The sequence below is a fragment of the Lemur catta genome, chromosome 8 (assembly GCF_020740605.2).
Source record: "Lemur catta isolate mLemCat1 chromosome 8, mLemCat1.pri, whole genome shotgun sequence".
NCBI lineage: Eukaryota > Metazoa > Chordata > Mammalia > Primates > Lemuridae > Lemur > Lemur catta.
This window is the reverse complement of record NC_059135.1, coordinates 70,781,291-70,803,337: the sequence shown is the minus strand read 5'-3', so window position 1 is coordinate 70,803,337 and position 22,047 is coordinate 70,781,291. Positions and strand designations below refer to the sequence as shown.

At 38.2% G+C, this 22,047-nt stretch overlaps 1 protein-coding gene across 1 annotated transcript in view; it reads right to left on the bottom strand.

The window, feature by feature from the left end:
- Positions 1-22,047, bottom strand: part of NEB (nebulin) — a 202,699-nt gene that overhangs the window by 83,807 nt on the left and 96,845 nt on the right. Inside the window, exons 68-77 of the mRNA XM_045558869.1 lie at positions 21,132-21,239; positions 19,698-20,009; positions 18,214-18,417; positions 17,661-17,765; positions 16,284-16,391; positions 14,675-14,986; positions 12,979-13,182; positions 11,599-11,703; positions 11,349-11,456; positions 10,652-10,963 (exon numbers count right to left, since the gene is read on the bottom strand). Of these exons, the coding sequence (XP_045414825.1) occupies positions 10,652-10,963; positions 11,349-11,456; positions 11,599-11,703; positions 12,979-13,182; positions 14,675-14,986; positions 16,284-16,391; positions 17,661-17,765; positions 18,214-18,417; positions 19,698-20,009; positions 21,132-21,239 (1,878 nt within the window). The remainder of the gene's footprint in view (positions 1-10,651; positions 10,964-11,348; positions 11,457-11,598; positions 11,704-12,978; positions 13,183-14,674; positions 14,987-16,283; positions 16,392-17,660; positions 17,766-18,213; positions 18,418-19,697; positions 20,010-21,131; positions 21,240-22,047) is intronic.

The following is a 22,047-nucleotide window of genomic DNA, read 5'->3' as shown; positions in this document are numbered from 1 at the left end:
AACCAGCACTTTCTCAAAGGAGCTTTACCAACCTCTCTTCATAGCAACACAGATCACTCTTTCTCAGCCGTCTCGTTTTTTAATGATAGTCTTTAATTAACATCTATTTCTTTCTTATCAATGTGAACTACCTAAAATCAGGAGCTATGTCTTGTTTTTCTTCTTCTTTATTCACCATTGCATCATTAGTGCTTAGCACAATGCCTGGCACATGGTGTGTTTCATAAGTATTTTTAAAGTATGATTAAGAATCCAATCACTAGTTCCACAATTTTGGTCTCAATTGAGTGTTCTAAGATAGTACCTCTCTTTAAATCAGGATTTGCATGTTCTTAGTTATCTAAACCTGCTTCTCCAAATATAAATAAGTGGAGAACCAGATGAAATTGCTCTATCTTAAACACCAGTGTGCTGGTTAATTTAATTTAATTTTTTATTTTTAATATTTAGAAATGGGGTCTTGCTATGTTGTCCAGGCTGGACTTGAACTTCTGGACTCAAGTGATCTTCCCATGTCAGCCTCTTGAGTAGCTGGGACAACAGGTGTGCACCACTGCACCTGGCTTGTGATGGTTAATTTTAAGTGCCAACTTGACAGGGCTAACCAGATAGCTGGTTAATCATTCTTTCTGTAGTATGTCTGTGAGGGTGTTTCTGGAAGAAATTGGCCTTCTGGGACTTATACCAGGTTCTCAGGTCTTCAGCCTTGGACTGAGAATTACACCATTGTCCCCCTGGTTCTCAGGTCTTGGGACTTGGACTGAGCCACACTACGGGCTCTGGGTCCCCAGCTTGCAGACAGATTAACATGGGACTTCTCAGCTTCCATAATTACATAAGTCAATTCCCCTAATAAATCTCCTCTCATAAGTCTATGTTTATATCTATGCATATATTCTATTGGCTCTGTTTCTCTGGGGAACCCTGAATAATATAACCAGTTATTCCTTTCATAAAAAGCCATTCTGTTGCTCAGAAAAATGGTATTTTAATAGCTAGTTAATAGGATACAAATATCAGACTGAAAGTGTAGTAAGAGGAGTGAAAAATGTTGGGAAATCTCTACCTTAATGAAGAATGACATTTTATGTTTTAACGTTTAAAGTACAATGGCTACTCAATATTCAAAAGAAGGGATTCTCAATAAAAATTACCTACAGATTCTGAAGTTTCCCTTCCTCATTCTTTAAGAACTTGATTTATATGCACATCTCTGTGCACTAATGTGGTTCAGATTGATGAAGAGACTATATTTCCCTGGGAACTGTCTCGTATCTACCATTTGGCAATTCATTTCAAGTGATGAGCATTCTCTCCTGTACGAACTCATTCATTATAAGGAAACATCTCTTGAAGCTTAAGGGAAGCAAGTTCACATAATTTTAAAAAGTTATCCATTCTCTACAAGAAATAAATAACCTTATGGAATCTATCATGTCTAAAATATTGATTGGGCAGAAAATGTGAGTAAATCTAAAACTGCCCTAGGTAAATTAATGAGACACCAGATAGTGAAGAACACCAAGTTAAAGGAAACGTGGTTTAGAGCTACAGTCCCCAGCCCATGGGCCGTGGACCAGTACCGGGCCGTGGCCTATCAGGAACTGGGCCACACGGCAGGAGGCGGGCTGCAGGTGGCGAGCTAATGAAGCTTCATCTGTATTTACAGCTGCTCCCCATTGCTCGCATCACCGCCTGAGCTCCGCCTCCTGTCAGATCAGCAGCGGCATTAGATTCTGCATTATGGTGAGTTGTATATTTCATTATGTATTATGATGTAATAATAGAAATAAAGTGCACAAAAATGTAATGTGCTTGAATCATCTTGAAACCACCCCCCACACACACATCCTCCCCCGCCCCCAGTCCATAGAAAATTATCTTTCATGAAACTGGTCCCTGGTGCCAAAAACGTTAGGGACTGTTGGTTTATAGCATGCTCTTAACTCTTGAAATTGGTTTCTTTTTTAACTGAGACAGGGTCTTGCTCTGTCACCCAGGCTGGAGTGCAGTGGTGTGATTATAGCTCACGCAGCCTCAAATTCCTAGGCTCTAGTGATCTTCCTGCCTTCATCCCCTGAGGAGCTGGGACTATAGGCATGCATCACTGTGCTGGGCTTGAAATTAATTTTAAGGAAGATAGTGCTGTCCTACTTTAATACATAGTTGAAGGACCATGGCATTCCTATGTTTAAGAAACTACAAACACTGCACATATTAACAAATCTACACAAAGTTCTGATAGCATCTTTACTAATGAAAATGAAAACCTTCTGAATAAACCTGGTAGTAAGGTAAGCAATTAATAAATTCGATAAAATACTAAAAGTGAAGTGCCTATGTAGGGGGAGTTGTGTTTCCCAGAGCATTGGAAGGCGTCATCAGGAAAAACTATGGAAGGCTTGCTTCCTGGGGGACACACTTACGTTGCTCTGCAGGTCATAGGCTTTCCGGGCTTGGATTATATCATTCTGGTCTGGGAAGCAAGACCACTGGTGCAGGTACTGGCGATAGTCCACATTGCTTGCGATGGCCTGGCCTTCTTTGGCAGCGTTGATGGACACCATGTCCACTGGGATGGTGATCTTGGCCTTGTTATCATTGTAGGTCTTTTTGTACAGCCTGTCATTCTGCATCTTCAACACATTTGCAGCCCAAACCAGTTTAGGGTCTTCCTTGGCGGTGCGACATCCAATGTAATGGCCTTTCTGTTTCTCATAAGTAGTTTTGTACAGATACTGGCAGATGTGCACAGAAAAAAGATTAGTCTTTGCAAACTGACTTTTTCCAGAGAGCCTACTCAAAATAATTCCATCTCCCCTAGATTACCTTTTGTGGGGATACTGTTTTTCTTTAAATTCATACTATAAGGTTTGCTATATTGGGTTGTCTTCTGTGTCTATGTGCACGAAAATAGTGTGAGCCCCTCTGAGGCAAGAACTGTACTTCTGAATTATCTCCCCATATAACCTTGTCCCATGTTTCCTGAACTTCAGTTATCATTTGCCACCTTCAGATGTTTTGCTACAAACAAGTACCACCTGTATTTTATATTACTTTAAATCAAATTAATTCTTTGTTTAAATAAATTTATTTTTAACTTGTAAACTTATTTTAAAATTTTATTTAAAAATGCACAACCCTATCTAAATGGAGAAATGTTTTTCTAGCACACATTTAGACAACCATATAACTATTTTAAAAATACTTGTCCATGTACTGCATAAAATTATCACAGGACCCACCAGTAATATGCATGTCACACTTTGAGTCACAACAGAATTCTTTGTACTCAAAGAATTAGCCTTCTATAAATGCTCATAAATTAACTGATGTTGGGGAGATATTGAAAAGTAATTAAAAATCTGTGCTTGAATATAAGAATTACAGAACCAAGTACAGATGCCAGAGGATCCTCAAATTGTTGTAAGAGTTATACTTGACCTTAGGATTTTAAAACATGCCAATAACAATGACCTGCATTCCATTTAAATATAATTCCTGGAGAATTAAGTTATCCTCCCTGTGTGTCTACTAGTTAGTGTTTGTGAAGGCTGGGCAAGGAGGAGCTCTTACGTCACTGGCAATGTCCCTGGAAGCTTTGGCATGCTGGATCCCAATGGCATCTGCTCGCAGGTCATAACCGGTCATCTTGACGTCTTCCCAAGCTTGCTGGTAGTGTTTCTGCAAGTGGAGAGTGCAATGCCACGGTCATTCTGAAGAGGGAGCTGCTTAGCACTACTGATGTGTTCAAAAATAGATATTAGCAGTTATACTAACATTAGTCTCTCCTTAAGATTTATAAAATAAACTGATTTCATAATGAACTTGAGTTCCAGGAGATTTTTAATGACATTTAGTAAAGCTCTCTGGACATTTAGGAGAAAGTAAATCATGTAAAAATCAGGAGAAAATATGTATTGTTTGGCTTCTCATAGGAAAAAGCAATGCTAGCCCACTGAAAAGGAGACATAAATATTATTTATATATGTATCTGTAAATTTTAGGTCATGTTTTTGGAGAAATCATTGCATTTTCCTTCCAACAAAGATAGAGACACACAACTCTGTATTATAAACACACACACAGACCCACACAGCTACTTATCATTAGCTTAAAGACTAGAAATAAAAGGAATGGTAAGAAAATGCCTTTTGCCAAACTCTCTTTGGAACGTATCAGTAAGAGGGCTGGTTAGGCAGAGAGCACTTTGACAAACCAATGAACGTGTAGTGTCTCACATTGCTGATCTGTATGGCGTTGATCTTGGACTGCAGCATCAGTGGTGTGTCAGCTGGGATGCTCACATTTGCCTTCTCTCTCTCCCAGGCATCCCGATACAATGGCTGGTAAAAATGAAAAACGATGGGGTGGTTGATTCGTAAATAAATCAATAACCACGTAAGCAAAATTATGAAGTCATAAAGTACACTTGAATACATTTATAATGAATAAAATCATAAGTAAATTTTATAGTAAATTAAAGCAAATAAAATTATGAGTAAAATAAATAAGTAAAGTAAAACAAAAAATTCTCTTTGGGTATTCTCTGATAAAAGTGTAGAGATCATATTTTGCCTTTATTTGCATTTTTATTTAAAAGGTGCCAATAGTGATTTCAACAACAACACATTCATGTGTGATACAATATGCATTTTAAATGAGTCAGAAATATGGCAGTGAAATTATTCTTTTCCATTTATTTGCATCTAATTATCTGACAAGTTAGTCCACATTGCAGATAACTGTGATAAATCCCCACTGCTGATCAGAACCTGATTTTCTTGGCTCAAATAACTGTCATAATGTCCAATATTGGGGTTGTCCCTAGACTTCTCAACCTATTTCATGATTGAATGATGACAAAAAGGTGGCAATTTTGTGATTATAGTATTCAGCGATGGGCCTGTATTACAAGCCAGATTTCAAAATGTGATCACAGTGTGTATCAGGGTTTGTAGAACACGAAGGTGCCTACCATGTGTGACCAAAGACTTATCAAACCAAATAAAATATAGAGACTGCTAATTGATTAACTATATGAAGATCTATCTGGGTACATGTGTGTTCAACATTGTAATGCTGACACCAGCAGTTGAAAGTTCACAGTTAGAAGTATTCAGATTTCTTCAATTTATCTGACAAACAACCCAGCTTACCTCACTGATCTGGACAGCGTTGATCTTTGCCTGGATTACTTCTGGAGTGTCCACAATGCTGGTGTATTTGAGAGCCTCTGGCCTTGTCCGATACAACCTCTCATTCAAGAGATTCTGGGCATTCTTCACTCTCATCACTTCCACAGAACCCTCTGGCAACCATCCGATACCCTTCATCCATTCCAGGTCTGCTTTGTACAGGTTCTGTACATGAAGCAGAGGAACACAAGGGCAGACGAGTCAAATTAGTTACCAAGAGCAGAATGCTTGCAAGCACACACCGTCTCTATTTAAATCAGTGGGGGCCAAAGTCATGACACTCAAGGACCAACATTAAATGCTAATACTTGGGTGTTATGTCTCTGGCACTCATCTCCGGCAGAAATTCACAGCATCCTGCAGGAATTGGAACAAGGCTCACAAGTGGCACTTGGTGGAATGACAGACAACAATGGCACATAATTTTGTTTTTATACTACGCTGAGTTTCTACACTCATGCCTTGAAGTCCACCATTTATATGTACCACTGAGAGTAACATCTGTAGGATTTTAGGAGGAAAAGAGCCTTAGATATCTGCATGATGAGAAAAAAATACAAACCTATATCTATATCCACCCCTGCCACTCCCATGTCTGGTAAATGTGAAATCCAACATTTCCTTATGATTACATCTATTTCTGAAATTTAGACACCTGATCCTGCAATGGTAATTTCAGCTGCAACTGAAATTTTCTACCTACTTACATAAAATAAGAGACTGATTTTCATCTCGGCAAATAAGGTCTTGCTACTATAAGAAGGAATCCTCTACAAGATAGAAAATGTTTGGGAAAAACTCTACTACCATGAATTGTACAGAATATGTTAGGTTCTGTTAATATTACCATTTAAATTATATCTCTGGGGAATGCACTGTGATTAAACACACCAACACACATTTCCCCGGAGTCTGGTGGCAATATACGCACATCGCTCTGCAGGTCGTAGGCTTTCTTGGCCTGGATCACATCGTTCTGATCTGGCAGGCATATCCACTGGTGCAGGTAATTGCGATAATCAACGTCGCTAACCAGGACCTGGCATTTCTTGGCTTGAACAATTGACATCATGTCCAACGGCGTGTTGTAAATTCCTTTAGACTTCTCATAAGCTTTCTTGTATTCCCTGTCACTCTGGATCTTGGCAGCATGTATAGACCATACCAACTTGGGGTCATCTTGTAGGGTACGGAAACCCACGTGGTGGCCCAGTTGTTTACGGTAACCTTCTTTGTATTTGTACTGAAGTTGTGAAAAATCAGATTAAAAAGGACATATGAGAATAATGCATTGAGAGGATTTTTCTTTAAGTGATTTCAGAATATTTTCTTTGTCTAAATGGAAATTGACTCAACATCGGCAGTCATACATTTCAGTTCACTTTAAAGAAATTAGATAGGACTATTTTAGGTAGCTTCATAGAGGACATGAGTGAATCAGGAGGGAAATAGTATGGTAATAAAGAGTAATAAAAAATAGCCCAAATTTACTGAGCAATCACTATATGCCAGACACTATTGTGAGTGCTTCCAGTGTGTTAGGTTGATCCATATGTAACCACTGAGTTTTTCAGTGAAAAATCACTGAATAGCAGCAATTATAATTGACTTGATCCTCACAATTCTTTACAAGGTAGATACTATTATTATTGTATCTTTCAGATGGGGAAAATTGGGCACAGCGAGGGTAACTGCCACCACCAAGTTTTCCTGGCAGGTGCAGCATTAGGTCAAATGTTCTCCCAGGAGTCCTGGAGGTACCTCACGTATGGGAGAGGTTGTATATGTGGTTTTGGAGGCAGACAAGAAAGATGCATGTTTCAGAGATGGAAAGCAAGCTTGTTAGCTTGAATCAGAAGATGACAACAAAAAAGTCTGTGGACAAGAGTTTTCATCTGATGAGTGTCTTGGGACTAGAGTAAGATGCTTTCCTTTTCTTTCCTATGTCTGGACAACATAGGCAAGTTTGGACAAAAGGGAGAGAGAGAAAACTGGGAATAAGGCAGATACTGTGGACCAGCTGTGGTTATTAATGGTAAAAATAAGGAACAAGAAGGAGGAAACAGTGGATACACGAGATAAAAACAGAGAAGACCCAGAGAAAGGGAAAAAAGTGGCTTAAATATTTGGAGCTTTTTGGAGGCATGAGATGGAGTTGTATTAAAAAAAAAAAAAGATTTGGAGCTGGGGTTGGGGTAGGCTTGTTAGGATAATTATTTTGACTGTTAGTAAGTTTTAAAATCAGAGTTAAGTAAACTCAGAGGTTACTAAGAGTGTTCTATATAAGCCTCCAATGTAAAATTTTGGATATAAAATGTGATTTCAGTCTTAAGTCTTATCTGAAACTACCATCTGTGACTTATATTTATGGAGAATGTCAGAACTATTTGAGGGATAAAATGACATCGTATTGGTTCCTGAATTTTTCCCAAGAATTTCATGTAGACTCTTCATGATATTATGCTTCTACTTAGAAACAGCATTGAAGTCATTCATACCTATGCTATGATTAATGTTTTCCATCCCATTTTAATATTTTTAAATAGAGAAAGCCTTTAGAACAAGATGAAATGCAATTGTTTGCATGGATTTAAAAAATTCAAAATTCTTGAAAAATAGTCTGTCTATTTGTTCTATAGTGGAGAAAAACTACAAGAAAATAGAAGGAAGCGTACCTCACTGGCAATGTCTCTAGAAGCTTTGGCTTGCTTGATTTCAATGGCATCTGCTCTTATGTCATAGCCTTTCTGCTTGGCCTCGTTCCAGTCTTTCTGGTAGAGTTTCTATTGAGGGAAAATACAGGTTTGTTTACAAGAATGGAAAAATAAATGATTATATTCAAAGTCATCATAATATAAATCATAAGGCATAATGAAATGTAGACAACAAGAAAAAAGCATTCATTCCTGAGTTCTTTTGGTTGTTGGCTATTTACTTTGGTTGTTTACTATATACTTTGTGGAGTACAGGATACTTCTGATTAAAAATTTAAAGCTAAACATCCAACTCTATTAATGTTTGAATATTTACATTCATTACTATATGGCATGCATTTGAAAATATCCCACTACACCATATATGGAAACTAAGAAATCAATGGAGAAGCCAGAAAACCTTCATCAGCATTCCAGAGAAGATCTGAAAAGATTTCTTTCCTAATTCCGGCCTTTGACTTTTCAGATGTTTCTGCTAAAGGGATGTGACATAGATATCATAGATATACTGCTGTTTGGATATAATTAAAAGTTGTCTTCTGGCTTTCTTATGGCCTTGAAATGTTAAACAAGAAAGTTCTGGATCAATGAGAAGGCCTAAGAAGCCAACAGAGACTGCTGAGAGTGAAGGAGGACCCCAGCAGGATTCAGGTATGCCAACACCTGCAACCCAGGCACCCAGCCGTGTGTCCAAGTGGATGTCTAAAAGGGAGCATTGCCATTCCTGTTGCATTAGGAATGGTGGCTGAAGAGAAAAATGTCTAGCACCAAAAGCCGCAAATGTCCTAAGGTAGGTAATTTGTCCATTATAACGCCCTCCCCAAGCTGACAGATACTGCCCCATACTTAAGCCTCTTACATTGCTGACTTGCATGGCATTGATTTGGGCCTGCAGCATGGCTGGAGTGTCCGAAGGAATGGTGATGTTGACTTTATCCCTATTCCAGGCATCTTGATACAGTTTCTGTGGAAAGAAGGGAAATAGAAAATGGATATCTGAAACATTAAGTCTTAATGACTATTCAATCTGGAAAAATGTTTTTAGGTATGTTTATAATGGTTCATTTTATGTGTCAACTTGGCTAGGCCACAGCACCCAGATGTTTGGTCAAACAGTATTACAGATGTTTCTATGAGGTCATTTTTCAGATGAGATTAACATTTATATCAGTAGACTTTGAGTAAAGCAGATCGCCCTCCTTAATGGGGATGGGCCTTGTTCAATCAGTCGAAGGCCTCCCGAACGGGAAGGAATTCTGCCAACAGACTGTCTTTGGGCTTAAAGCGCAACTCTTCCATGGGTCTGCAGCCTGCTGGCCTACCCTGCAGACTTTGGACTGGCCAGCTTGCACAGTCTCATGAGCCAACTCCTTAACCTCACTTTCTCTCTCTACTCTCACTCTCTCTATTTACATACATACACATAAATACATATACACACATCCTATTGGCTCTATTTCTCTAGAGAACACAGACTAATACAATGTTATGCTACTTATTATGTAGCATTATGCTACATGTCTTAGTACGTAATAGGAATTAAGTAAATGTTTGTTATCTTCTTATCCTGAATTGCCGTGGAGTGACATTTTTCACTGTAGTGCTTCAAAGTGTGCGTGTGTGGTAGGGGAAAGGCATGTTGGCATTTGTCAGAGTTCTACTTTGTGCATGCCTTCATCAAACTATTCAAGAGATTCTTAGTGTTGCTCCTATTACCAAAATTCGTCAAAGAGTAACAGTCTACTGGCTCAGTTTGGGTGGCATCATCTGAAAACAGAAGCCAGAACGAAAAAGCTTGGTAGTCAGACAGTTCTTACCTCACTTATTTGCAGAGAATTGGTTTTTGCCAGGACAACTTCTGGAGTGTCAACAATGCTAGTGAACGGCAAAGCTTCTGGTCGCGTTCTATAGAGTCTTTCATTCACGAGGTCTTGCGCAACCTTCACTCTGTTCATCTCCACGGAGCCTTCCGGCATCCAGCCAATGCCACGCAGCCACTCCAGGTCTGCTTTGTACACACTCTACAAAGATGTCAGACAAAAATGTCGTTCCAAATGTTAGACACACCTCCTCTCAGTTGAAAAATAAAATATACGGGGTTGAGGGGATGATAAGCATAGGAGATGGGTCTTCCAAAAAAGTAAGACCTGAGATCTTAACATGATTCAGGGTTTTTAATATTGATGACAGAAGTAATTTGTAAAAGCATAATTATTTATACTAGCCATGAATAATAATAAATAGCAACAATGCTGAATTCCATGATATAATGAATGGATATTTCAACAAATGATATAATTGAAAAATTTTAAAAGGGAAATTTGTTGAATCTCATTCCATTGTAATCTTGTAATAACTGACTCAAGGACATGCTGTTTAGTGTTCTGGATCTAGCATAATCGTGGAAACTATTTTAAAAATATTCAGATGATTTATATTGGTCTGAAATATATTTTCATTGCCAGACATTACAAATGACATGAAGAAAATAGTTTGGAATCTAGGTCAGGGAATAAACGACATGACCTTAGTGTGGGGCTCTTCATCTCTATTTTTCGCTTCCTATAACATAACTCTTAAACAAGGGTTTTGTATTAAACAACATGAATGGTGCTCCCCACCCCTCGCCCCTGGTGTGTGCGATGCATAATCTATGGGTCTGTCCACACAGGCACTGACCGGACAATTAACAAATCTACAGCCTCCCATTCCCCCTTCCCCAAAGTTCACGTTACATACATCACTCTGCAGTTCATAGGCCTTCTTTGCTTGGATAATGTCGTTTTGATCAGGTAAGCACGTCCAGTGATGCAGGTAATTGCGATAATCAATGTCACTGACCAGAGTCTGACATTTTTTGGCCAGCAAGATGCCTAACATGTCCACTGGGCTAGAGAACTTGGTCTTCCACTTCTGGAATTCCTTTTTGTACTCCCTTTCACTGTAAATCTTCCCTGCGTGTATAGCACACATAATCTTGGGATCATCATCAACGCTCTGGGCTCCAATGTGGTGGCCTTTCTGTTTCTCATATGCTTCCTTGTATTTGTACTAAAATGACAGAAATACATGTTTAGAAATCCAGTTTTAGAACCATACTCATGCTGACAATTACAGATAGTATGAAATGGATAAGAATTCCATATTACAAACATTTTGGTATCTCTGAACTATTTAAAACTGTTTTACACCATCACAAAAATAACTGCAGTATAATCATATATCTTCATTGGTGGACATTTTCCCTGCAGCAATTCTAACTACAACTCCAAAATGTATTTTTCTTCCCTGTAACAACAAAGGGAAAGGTCTTGGAAGATAGGAAGTGGGACTAGGGGAATACATGTGGAAGCAATTGCAAAGTGTGGTCCACCAACCACAATACGTGTTGTTCAGTATTGTGGAGACCAAGGGTAATTAGAAGGAAGGTACTTACATCACTGGCGATGTCCCTAGAGGCCTTGGCACTTTTGATGGAAATAGCATCTGCTCTCAGATCATAGTCCTTCATCTTTGATTCATCCCATCCCTTGGTGTAAAGTTTCTAGGCAGAGGATAAAACACAACAGAAAATCAAAGTGTTTTTAGGAGGTTAATAGACCAATTCCAGAACAGAAATTGTTAAGGGGGAAAAGCATTTTAATTACTCCTAGAAATGTTAAAGCAACAATCAGGAAATCGCTCACCTGGCTGATATTGGCGGAATTGCTCTTGGCCAGCAAGATTTCTGGGGTATCTGGCATCACGTGGATGGAGGTTTTGTCAGAATCCCAAGCTTCCGTGTATAAATGCTATGATGGAAGGGGGTGGAAGGGCTTTTGTTAAAGCCTATAATGTTATCGCTATTATCAAATTAAATTCACATTTAACCCTAAAATAGCTCCTTTTAAGGCAACTGGAACATGAGGAGAGCAAGCATAGTGGGGAGAGTATAACATGGCAATAATTAAACAGTTGTGCAATGGTTTCATAACTAACATGAAGCAATAATTGGTCTCAATTATTAATTCTTTTCATCCAGTGACTCAGAAGCTTACTCACAGGACCCCCAAAGATGGAACTTGATTATAGAACTATGAAACAGTAGCAATTCCCAGGCTTCAGAGTCAATCTCAAGTTCAAACCCAACTCTATTATTTCTAAGCTGTGTGATCTTGAGAAAGATATAACTCCTCACATTCCTCATTTCTAAGAGGGGGATAATCACATCTTTTTATTGAGTATTTTTGGAAGATTAACCATAACGTATGTAAAATGCCTGAGCCAAAGTAGGTACTCAACAATTTTTATGGTGTTTCCTATTGTTATTATCATTGTGGTTACTGATGATAGATGTGGTATAAAAGAGTTTCTGGAACTTTATGCCCCAAACTCTGGACTTTGCTTTCTGAGGCCCAATTTCATATTCTGCACTGAACACTAAATCCTACCAAAATGATTAAAAGACATCTAGACAGGTGTGGGAAAATTCAAGTCAATCTAAAATATGCATATTAAGGGCTGATCCACTGGATAAAGAGTAAACAGACTGACAGAACTCCAGAGGAAAGAAATGATCCTCTATCTCATGTAATAAAACTGAAAGCAGCAATAGTAGCTTGCTTTCAAATTGGACCTCCACAACCTAAGGTGGAAGGGCAAAGCAAGCAACCAATTTGAGTGTGTACTGGCCCTGCTATAAAACATAATGTGCTTCCCAGCCTTTAGAATGAAATGTAAATGGCTTATATTCCTTAACAGATGGACAAAGGCACACCAATGGCCTGAGTCTGCTCTGCCTAGGAGAATATGCAGGGAAAGGTAATGCATTTGTGATGTCTCCAGGTCACTGCTAGGAAGGGTGTATGCATTACTCCAGGGAAATCATCCCAGGCTATGCTTCCACGTGCACACAGAGAATTAGGGGCTGTGGTGTTGAGAAGAGCATACAAAGCCAACTAGAACTCAGGCAGCTCTGTTGCCCATTACACCTCCTCTCTCAGGGGACCCCTCAGGAAATTTCCCACTTTATGAACCAAGTCAGTGGACGATATGACTCTGGCAACAGGAAACAGCTGGAGACTCACCTTGCTCATTGTCAGGGCATTATTCTTTGCCAGGACAATTTCCGGGGTGTCTGTAATGCATGTGAATTTCAGCTGGTCTGCAGGCTGGCGGTACTTCCTGTCACTCAGGATTTCTCCGGCTCTCTTCACCTTCTCGACCTCTATGGAGCCAATGGGAACCCATCCAATGCCTCTCAGCCACTCAAGGTCAGCCTTGTAAAGAGCCTGAAAATGAAATAATGTCAAATGTTTATAGACATCACCTAGAGCCTCGTGCCTGATCTTGATTTAACATATACAGATACTGTATACTTCTGAATCTTATTCATGTAAATTTCTGGGAAGACCCACAGGATTGCTTTACTTTGGTTTAGAATGGCTAGTTAAATGCCTTGTCCTGAAGGTAGCCAATGTTTACTGTTTTAAAGACCCAAAAAAATCTCTTTAGTAATATCCAATTTCAGTGATACAAAACCCCCTTAAGGAAATTCCTGCCTGCCTCCTGAAACAAAGTGTTTATTCTCTGATTTGATCACACATACCTCCTTTTATGGAAATAACACTGTGTGAGAATACAGTTGCTTCCTGTCTTGCTGGGCAGCAGCCTTCACAGCAAGTTGTGTGATATAAAGAAGGAAAGAACACTATTGGTTGACCACATGTTGCATTCATGTGTTTTCTTGGGACAACAAAAATGGCATCTTTTTTGTATAATTCTATGTACATGCTTCTAAGTCAAAGAGTATTTATCTCTTTACTCTTATGTATCTTATCCTCAGTCCTCTTACTTGTCTTAGAATTCAAGTGAAAAGGTACATTGCTTTTCTTCTTTGAATTTAAATAATTGGTTGAAGAAGAGTTTTTCTCATAAGGAAGGGTAACAATTCTTTTCATTTTTATGGCTTTTTGGGAAACTCTTTTTTTTTTACAATGCCACTACTTTTATCATTCTTCCAAAAGTTACTGTTTAGCTAGAGCTTGATCAAAAGAAGAAGCTGCAATAGCAATGAGGTAGTATTTGAATTTCCAAAGGACAATCCACTGGCCAAAACAAAAATGCCTAACATTTCTTGGGAGCTATTGTTTTTAGTTGTTTAGAAAAATTGTCTCAATATGTATAATTCATTCTTAAGCTTCCATTCACAAGTTACAATAGATGCTTCCTATTGTAACTGAGTTAAGCAGACACAAAAATCATAATGCAATTGACTCATTTGGAAAGTTAGTTTGCTTTAAACCAGGAATTCTTGACCTGGCATCAATGAATTTGGATAGAAACAATATATTTAATAACATCCTTATTTTCATTAACCTCTAACTGAAATACAGCATTTCATTCCATTATAAGTACAGGCAATGAATTGTAGTAGTATTGACACTACATGTGACTTTGTGAGCAACAGAAATCACAATTTTTTTTTATTGCAGATATCTTAAACTATGCTCATCACTTCTTTGAATTAGTTATTCCTCTCATTGCTAGAACTTTTTATTTAATGTGTTAATAAAAAAGCATAGGTATTACTTCATTACAGATTTTTTACTATTTTCATAGCAATACTTCAATATGATTGGTTTCGTTGGAAACTAAATATATGTTTTATTTTATATATTTCATAACATCATCCTAAGACGGTGTCTGTAGGTTGCACCAAATTCCATGGCCCAAAGAAGAACCCTTTTAAATACACGGCTGAAGAGTATCAGACCAACTCACATCACTCTGCAGGTCATAGGCCTTGCGAGCCTGAATGACGTCGTTCTGATCAGGCAGGCAGATCCATTCGTGGAGAGGATGCTTGTAGTCTACGTCGCTTACGAGGATCTGACACTTCTTGGCCTGCACCACCGCCAGCATGTCCACTGGGCTGCTGAACTTGGTCTTCCACTTCTCAAAGTCTTTCTTATACTCCCTGTCACTCTGTATCTTGGCTGCATGGATGGACCACAACATCTTGGGATCGTCCTGAATATTCCGAGCCCCAATGTGGTGGCCAAGCTGTTTGCGGTAGCCTTCCTTGTACTTGTACTGAAAAAAGAAAAAGAGTCTCATGATAAGAATGTCTTAAATATATCACGTTTCATAGATTTACATGCATTATTTATTTTTATTTTCTCCATCACTATCATGGGGGAGAAAGGTGAATATTATCAATCACATTTTATAAAGTAGCAACCTGAACTCTAGAGGAGTTAAGTGATTTGTCCAAGGTCACATCACAAGTAGGTGGCAGGGCTGAGCCCAGAATGGAGCGTTTCTCATTCCGAATATTTTTCCTCCTTCCTACACTATACTACTTAGTTTATATTTGATTCCTTAACAAGTAAAGGTAAAACGTTTTGTACAGTCTAGTTGAGCATCTACTTAAAGACAGTTATTTTTTCTAAAAATGCTTGATATTAAGAATATTTTAGAATACTCCTTTGTTATTAGAATTCATTATAAATTCCCTGGTCAAGGTTGTGATAGCATTTATGTGTCACCAGGAAATGGCTTCCTTATTAGCCTGTCAATGTCACTGAGCTTTCATTATGAGTGAATCTATCTATTTCTAAAATTTAAGAATAACACATTATGGTCTGTTTTACCATGAGACGATCATGGTGTGGACTTCTACAGCTTAACAGCAAGAAAAAGTTTTGGTAATAGAAGGAATGAAGCATAAATCCAAGGCATAGGGCCCTTCTAGAAGAAGGATAGTGCGGATTTGGGTGCTAAAGAGGCTTGGTACAGAATGAGGGCACGGGGAACCCTCAGAAGGTGTTTCTCATGTGAAGAAAAAGAGGAGAGAGAAGAGCAAGTGGGGCTGAGACAAGCTTTACCAACTGCACAATCTGTTCTTGTGTCCAGTTAGGGGCATCTTAGCAGGAGAGCCTCACTGATAGTTATTATACAAAGGATGAAACAAAGCTCTAACACGTATCCATCATCTAGTCTCTTTTAATGCCAGAGTAAATGGATAGAAGTAGTAGGAAAGAGTTCACATTTTTATTGGCTGATTTCACTGGGTATTAATCTCTTTAATTTCACAAACATCCTAGGTCAACTGATGCTCAATTTCTGAGGCTCAAAAATGTAACTCCATTTTTAGTGTCCAAAAAACACTTTAAAAATTAATATGCCTCTGTCTTTGATTAACAGGCGTAATGGACATAGAATTTTGTGGTTTTGTGGGATTTTTCTTTTCTTTTTTTCTATTTTGGTCCATTTGCAACTTTGCATATGGGAATTGAGGCAACTACATTTCTGCCAGGAAAAATTCTAAAAGCTGCTATTTGTCAACATCTGTGAGTAAAAAATGCCTTTTCCAAAAACATCAACTTACATCACTAGCAATTTCTCTTGAAGCCTTGGCTGCTTGGATTGGAATGGCATCCAAACGCAAGTCATAGCCTTCCTTCCTGGACTCTTCCAAAGCAAGTTTATAGAGTTTCTGTAGAAAAGAAAGTCATTATTCATCACTCCATTCACGAAAAATGAAGCTGTTTATTATTACATTTTCTCTGTCCTCATTTAAACTATAGAAAAAAATCCACAAAGTCAAGTATTCAGGTGGGTTTATAGATAGCTTTGCTTCATAGGTGTTCAAGGATTTTAAGGGCACATGTTCTTTTTTTTTTTTTTGAGACAGAGTCTCACTCTGTTGCCCTGGCGAGTGCCGTGGCATCAGCCTAGTTCACAGCAACCTCAGACTCCTGGGCCCAAGCGATCCTCCTGTCTCAGCCTCCCGAATAGCTGGGACTATAGACACGAGCTACCACGCCCAGATAATTTTTTTTCTATTTTTAGTAGAGACAGGGTCTCACTCTTGCTCAGGCTAGTCTTGAACTTCTGAGCTCAAGTAATCCACCTGCCTCAGCCTCCCAAAGTGCTAGGATTTACAGGCGTGAGCCACTGCACCTAGCTAAGGCACATGTTCTTAACTTTGGGATTTTATTACTTTTAAATTTCAAAAAAAAATTGGAGGGAAATCAGCATTTGGCTGCCAAAATTTTATTTTGCCAAGTAAGCACACGTAAAAACAACTAGTTAATATTGCCACCATAATATACATGTGTGTGTGTATGTGTGTATACACACATAGGCCATCTTAATACTAAAGAAGGAGAAGGAATAAGGACAGTACTTAAAAACTGAACATGTTTGGTTTTATAATATAAAAAACTCAATGTACTGTGCTTATTTTTCCTCATTTTACTGTGGGCTGTCATCTCAGACCACAATCAGTCTGTGAACCTGGATTTCAGGGTCACCGCCCTTATGAAAATGTTGGTCTTGACTGAGATGATGAGAAAAATGTTTGCAAGGAACATGGAATGACAACTAGAGCATATTGAAGCAGCAAAACAATGCAGGCTTAATAACTCACTGGGTTCCAACCCAGCACCTGGTTACTAAATAGTTGTTGAATAAAATAATGGCTTGATGTCCACACTGACCTGTTGGGGAAGGATTAAAAGTATAATTCCTATTGGGATATTTATTTGTAAACTTCCCATTACCTTACAGCCTGTTAATAGTGAAAGGCTGGCCTACTTTGTGCACCCACCACAATAGCCCCAAATTGAATCAAGTGAGAACTATCTCTTTTACTATGTTAGTTTGGAATATGTACAATAAATCAGTCAAAAAATATTGCACTATACAGTTACAACAGTTCATTTTGCCTCTCTGTTCATTACAAGAGCAAAAGTTTACTTACATCACTGTATTGTATTCGGTTGAGTTTGGCTAACATGATTTCTGGCGTATCAGGCATGACATGAATTGTTTTCTTGTCATTGTCCCAGGCTTCAGTATATAAGCGCTTTAAAAAAAAAAAAAAGAGAAAAATTATTTTGCTGTTCACATACATTTTTCTTTGGATTATGTTCCAGGTCATCTCTTTTGTATACTAAGTAGAAATAAAGTTATGAAAACTGTATAAATTCCTACCTTTGTTTCTTATTAAAATTCTTTCAAGAATTTAGTTCTTTAAACTGTTAAAGAATGTAACGGTTATAGAAAGTATAACTGGATTGCAGTATTTAAAATAATGTCTAGGAAAGAATTATGAAAGAATTATGGCACATAATATTTTTAACATCAGTTTAATATTTTGAAGTACCACTAAGTAACTATGGTATTATACTTGAAAAATCATTTTAAAAGATATCATGAATCTTATAGCAATCTTTAAGTGTAATCATATCAGAATTTTTACTTTGTTCTATGTTAACTTCTGATATCTACCCCGGTGAGGATGGAAGACTCACCTTATTCATGTTTATAGCATTACTTTTTGCCAGCACCTGCTCCGGAGTGTCAGTTATACAGGTAAATTTCATTGTTTCTGGCCGCTGACGGTAGATATTGTCACTCAGTATCTCTGCAGCTCTCTTGGCTCTAACAACTTCCACGGAACCAATTGGAACCCAACCAATGCCTCTCATCCACTCAAGGTCTGACTTATACAAATTCTGCAGATCAACAGACAAAAAACACATTTATTAATTAGTATTTCAGATTTATAGTCACCAAATGGGTCATACTAGAGAAATACAAAAGGATTGATGAATAGATGAAGCTCTCAGCATAATCACTCACTCACAAATATTATTGAACCCTGGACATATTTTTTTTCCTGAGCACTTTTTTGGAGCAGAGGAGTACACCAAGACAAATGAAAGACTTCTTTTTTTATTTTTAAAGTAAAAGACATAGTCTTGCCCTTAAGAATACTGCAAGATTTTTACACAGGAGCAGTGCTTCTTTAGCTTTGGAAAATGTGCTCTATTAGCTCCAAATAAAACCACACATTCAGACCAATGGTGTGTGACTATCACAGTCACAAAAACTCTTACTATTGTTTCCATCTTCAAAAATCACAAAGTATCAAGTGTGTAAAGGAAACATGGTGTTGTGGAGATAATATATTAGATATTTCCTAATTGTTTGTTTTATTTTACTCACAATAGGATATGCCGTTAGTAAGTATCAGATGATTGGAATTTTTTTTTTTTTTTTTGAGACAGGGTCTTGCTCTTTCACCCAGGCTAGAGTGCAGTGGCATCATAATATCTCACTGCAACCTCAATTTTCTGGGCTCAAGCAATCCTCCTGCCTTAGCCTCCTGAGTAGCTGGCACTACAGACACCCGCCACCATGACCAGCTTTTTAAAAAATTTTTTGTAGAGACGGGGTCTCACTCTTGCTCAGGCTGATCTTGAACTCCTAACCTCAAACAATCCTCCCACCTTGGCCTCCCAGAGTGCTAGGATTACAATCATGAGCATCCATGCCTCGCCAGATGATTGGTTTTAAAAAACACAAGAAAGATTTAGACTTTTTCTGTCAGGGAATATAAAATGTAAATGTTTGTTAAAACAATTTAGCATAATATACTTTTCTTCCCACTTTTTGCATACTACCGTCTGCCACACACACACATTTCCATCTCTTTAGCCACAGGTTTGTAGTGATGTATTTTTGAGAGTTAAGTTTCATCTGATTCAGGCAAAGGAAGCCTGAATCACTAGAAAGATTTATACCTGTACAGAATTGATAATATTTACTTTCTTTTGGAGAACAAAACAAATTGTAAAACAAATTGTAGTGTTTCCAACAGAAAACTCCATTCAGATATTCAACTGTACAGTGTTGGAAATACACAAATTCCAATTCACTGGCATTGGTCAGAACCCACGGACATATGTCAGATCTGCCTTTAACATGCAGAGCCAGCACCAAGGATACTCACATCACTCTGCAGGTCATAAGCTTTCCGCGCCTGAATGACGTCATTCTGGTCGGGCAGGCACATCCATTCATGCAGAGGATGTCGATACTCCACATCGCTGACCAAGGTCTGACATTTCTTGGCCAAAACAATACCAAGCATGTCCACCGGGCTGGTGTACCTTGTCTTGTATTTCTCAAATTCTTTCTTGTACTCAAGGTCACTCTGCACTTTGGCGATGTGGAGGGACCACATTATCTTGGGGTCATCATGTACTGCTCGGGCGCCAATGTGGTGACCCAGCTGTTTACGATAAGCTTCTTTGTATTTGTACTGAAAGAGAGAACCCAGTAGATTAGGAGGAGGCACCAATGGTCATTCCCTTTTGTTCTTTCTGTGGTGAAGCTCTCTATGAAATCGTTGACAACAGGGGAGTTCCATCAAACGCACTGCTGGGATGCTACATGTTGGGGTGTTGTGCTCATTGGCATATCTGTGCAGAAGAATACCACAATGATTCCTTTATATACGCTAGGGAATTATATGTTGGCAAAAAGTGATAAAAAGTGAACATTGAAAGGAAGAGCCCAGTTACAGTGATAAACCATGACAGTGTCTCAAAAGTCCGTCATGTGAGTAAACCCATTCAGTAAGAATGCACCTGGGTGTGTGTTTACATGGCTCATTACAATTTTTTTCCCAGGGGAGTTTGAGAAATAATTTCCTCTTCACAAATAATTGGGGAAGAGTAGGTTTAAAAATGACAATTTCCGTTGTTTAATGGGTATAGAGTTGCAGTTTTGCAAAATGAAATAATCTGGAAATCTGTTGCACAATGTGAATATACTGAACACTACAGAACCGTATACTTGAAAATGGTTAAGACAGTAAATTTTATACTTTGTATTTTTATCACAATTTAAACATTTTAAAAACCTATAAAAGTGGACAATTTTAGTCCTCTTGTATTAAATTTTAAGATGTCCAGGAATCTGATGTCTTCATTTTCAGTAAAGAAATATTGATCCTGTGGATCCCATAGTGAGGAGACTTTTAGGTTTTTTGCTAACCTATGTTCTTCTTCAAGTCATGGGGGGAGAACCCAGTTAAGCCTGCTTCTTTTCTGGCATCTTTGCCTTGAGTGTATCCCAAAGAGAGCTCATGAGGTTTTACAAGTAGCTCAGCATATGTCTGTCTAACTGTAATCAAGACATTCACTCCTATTAAGAAAAGACCAAAGACAAGAGTCAAAGGAACTGTTTAAGACATTCCAGTCTAGGCTTTGCCACCATGACGCTTGTGATCTTGGGCAAGTTCTCTATTGTCTCAAGCCTCAGTTTATTTGCCTGTGTGATGAAGTTAGGATGGATGATGACTAAAGAGACTTCCAGCTGCCTGCCCCATGCCTGTGGCTGGCTCGTTGCTAACAAATGTTAAGACTTGATCAGCTCTTACATCACTGGCAATATCCCGGGAGGCCTTGGCAGCCACAATGGGAATAGCGTCGCTTCTCAAGTCATAGCCTTCTTTCTTGGCTTCTTCCATGGCCTGGCGATAGAGGCTCTGAGGAAAGAAATAGCAGCTTTTAGATACGGAGCTCACATTCACTCTGAAAATGTATTTTTGTCAAAGGAAGGCTATTTTTGGATGCAAAACCACACTAGTATGCTCAGCCTTAAGTTAAAAAAATTCTTTCTTTTACTTTCTATTTATCCAACCTATTTACTTAAATGGAAATTTCACATTCAGCAAGTTTTAACATCAGAACTTCCCTTGGCACAAATCCTTATAGATTTTATACATTATATCAATAGCTCTAAATGTGTTTAGATTGTTTAGCACTTGTTTTTTTCATAAAACAGCTAAGAAATGTTGCTTTATTTAACTCTACATTTGAATTAGGACCAATTTTACTAGTAGAGAATAAGACTATATAATACTACTACTACTACGAGCATGTGTCTGTAATCAAACAGAGCTGAACTAGGAATGAACCACTGTTTCTGAATTTCTCTGTTAATATTGATTTGCTTCCTGTTTATTCATTTTGTCAACTGCTAGAAATTGTTAGAAGACACTGGCATAGCAGGTACCAAAGATTTATGAGTCAAAAACACAAAATTGATAAAATTCTATTTATTAATTTCTTCTGCAAATTGAGAAAACACCACCACTGTTTAGTCTCTGTGGCAGGACAGATGTGTGCAGGTGTTCCATGGAAGCATAGTTTGAGAACCATGCATTAAACAAATCATCTCTACCAATAGTCTTTAGCCTTTTATGTTTGTGAACCCCTTACAGGAATTTTGACCAATTCTGTATCCTCTTAAAACAAGACAAATTTTAAAATAATTGCTAATATTGGTATTTA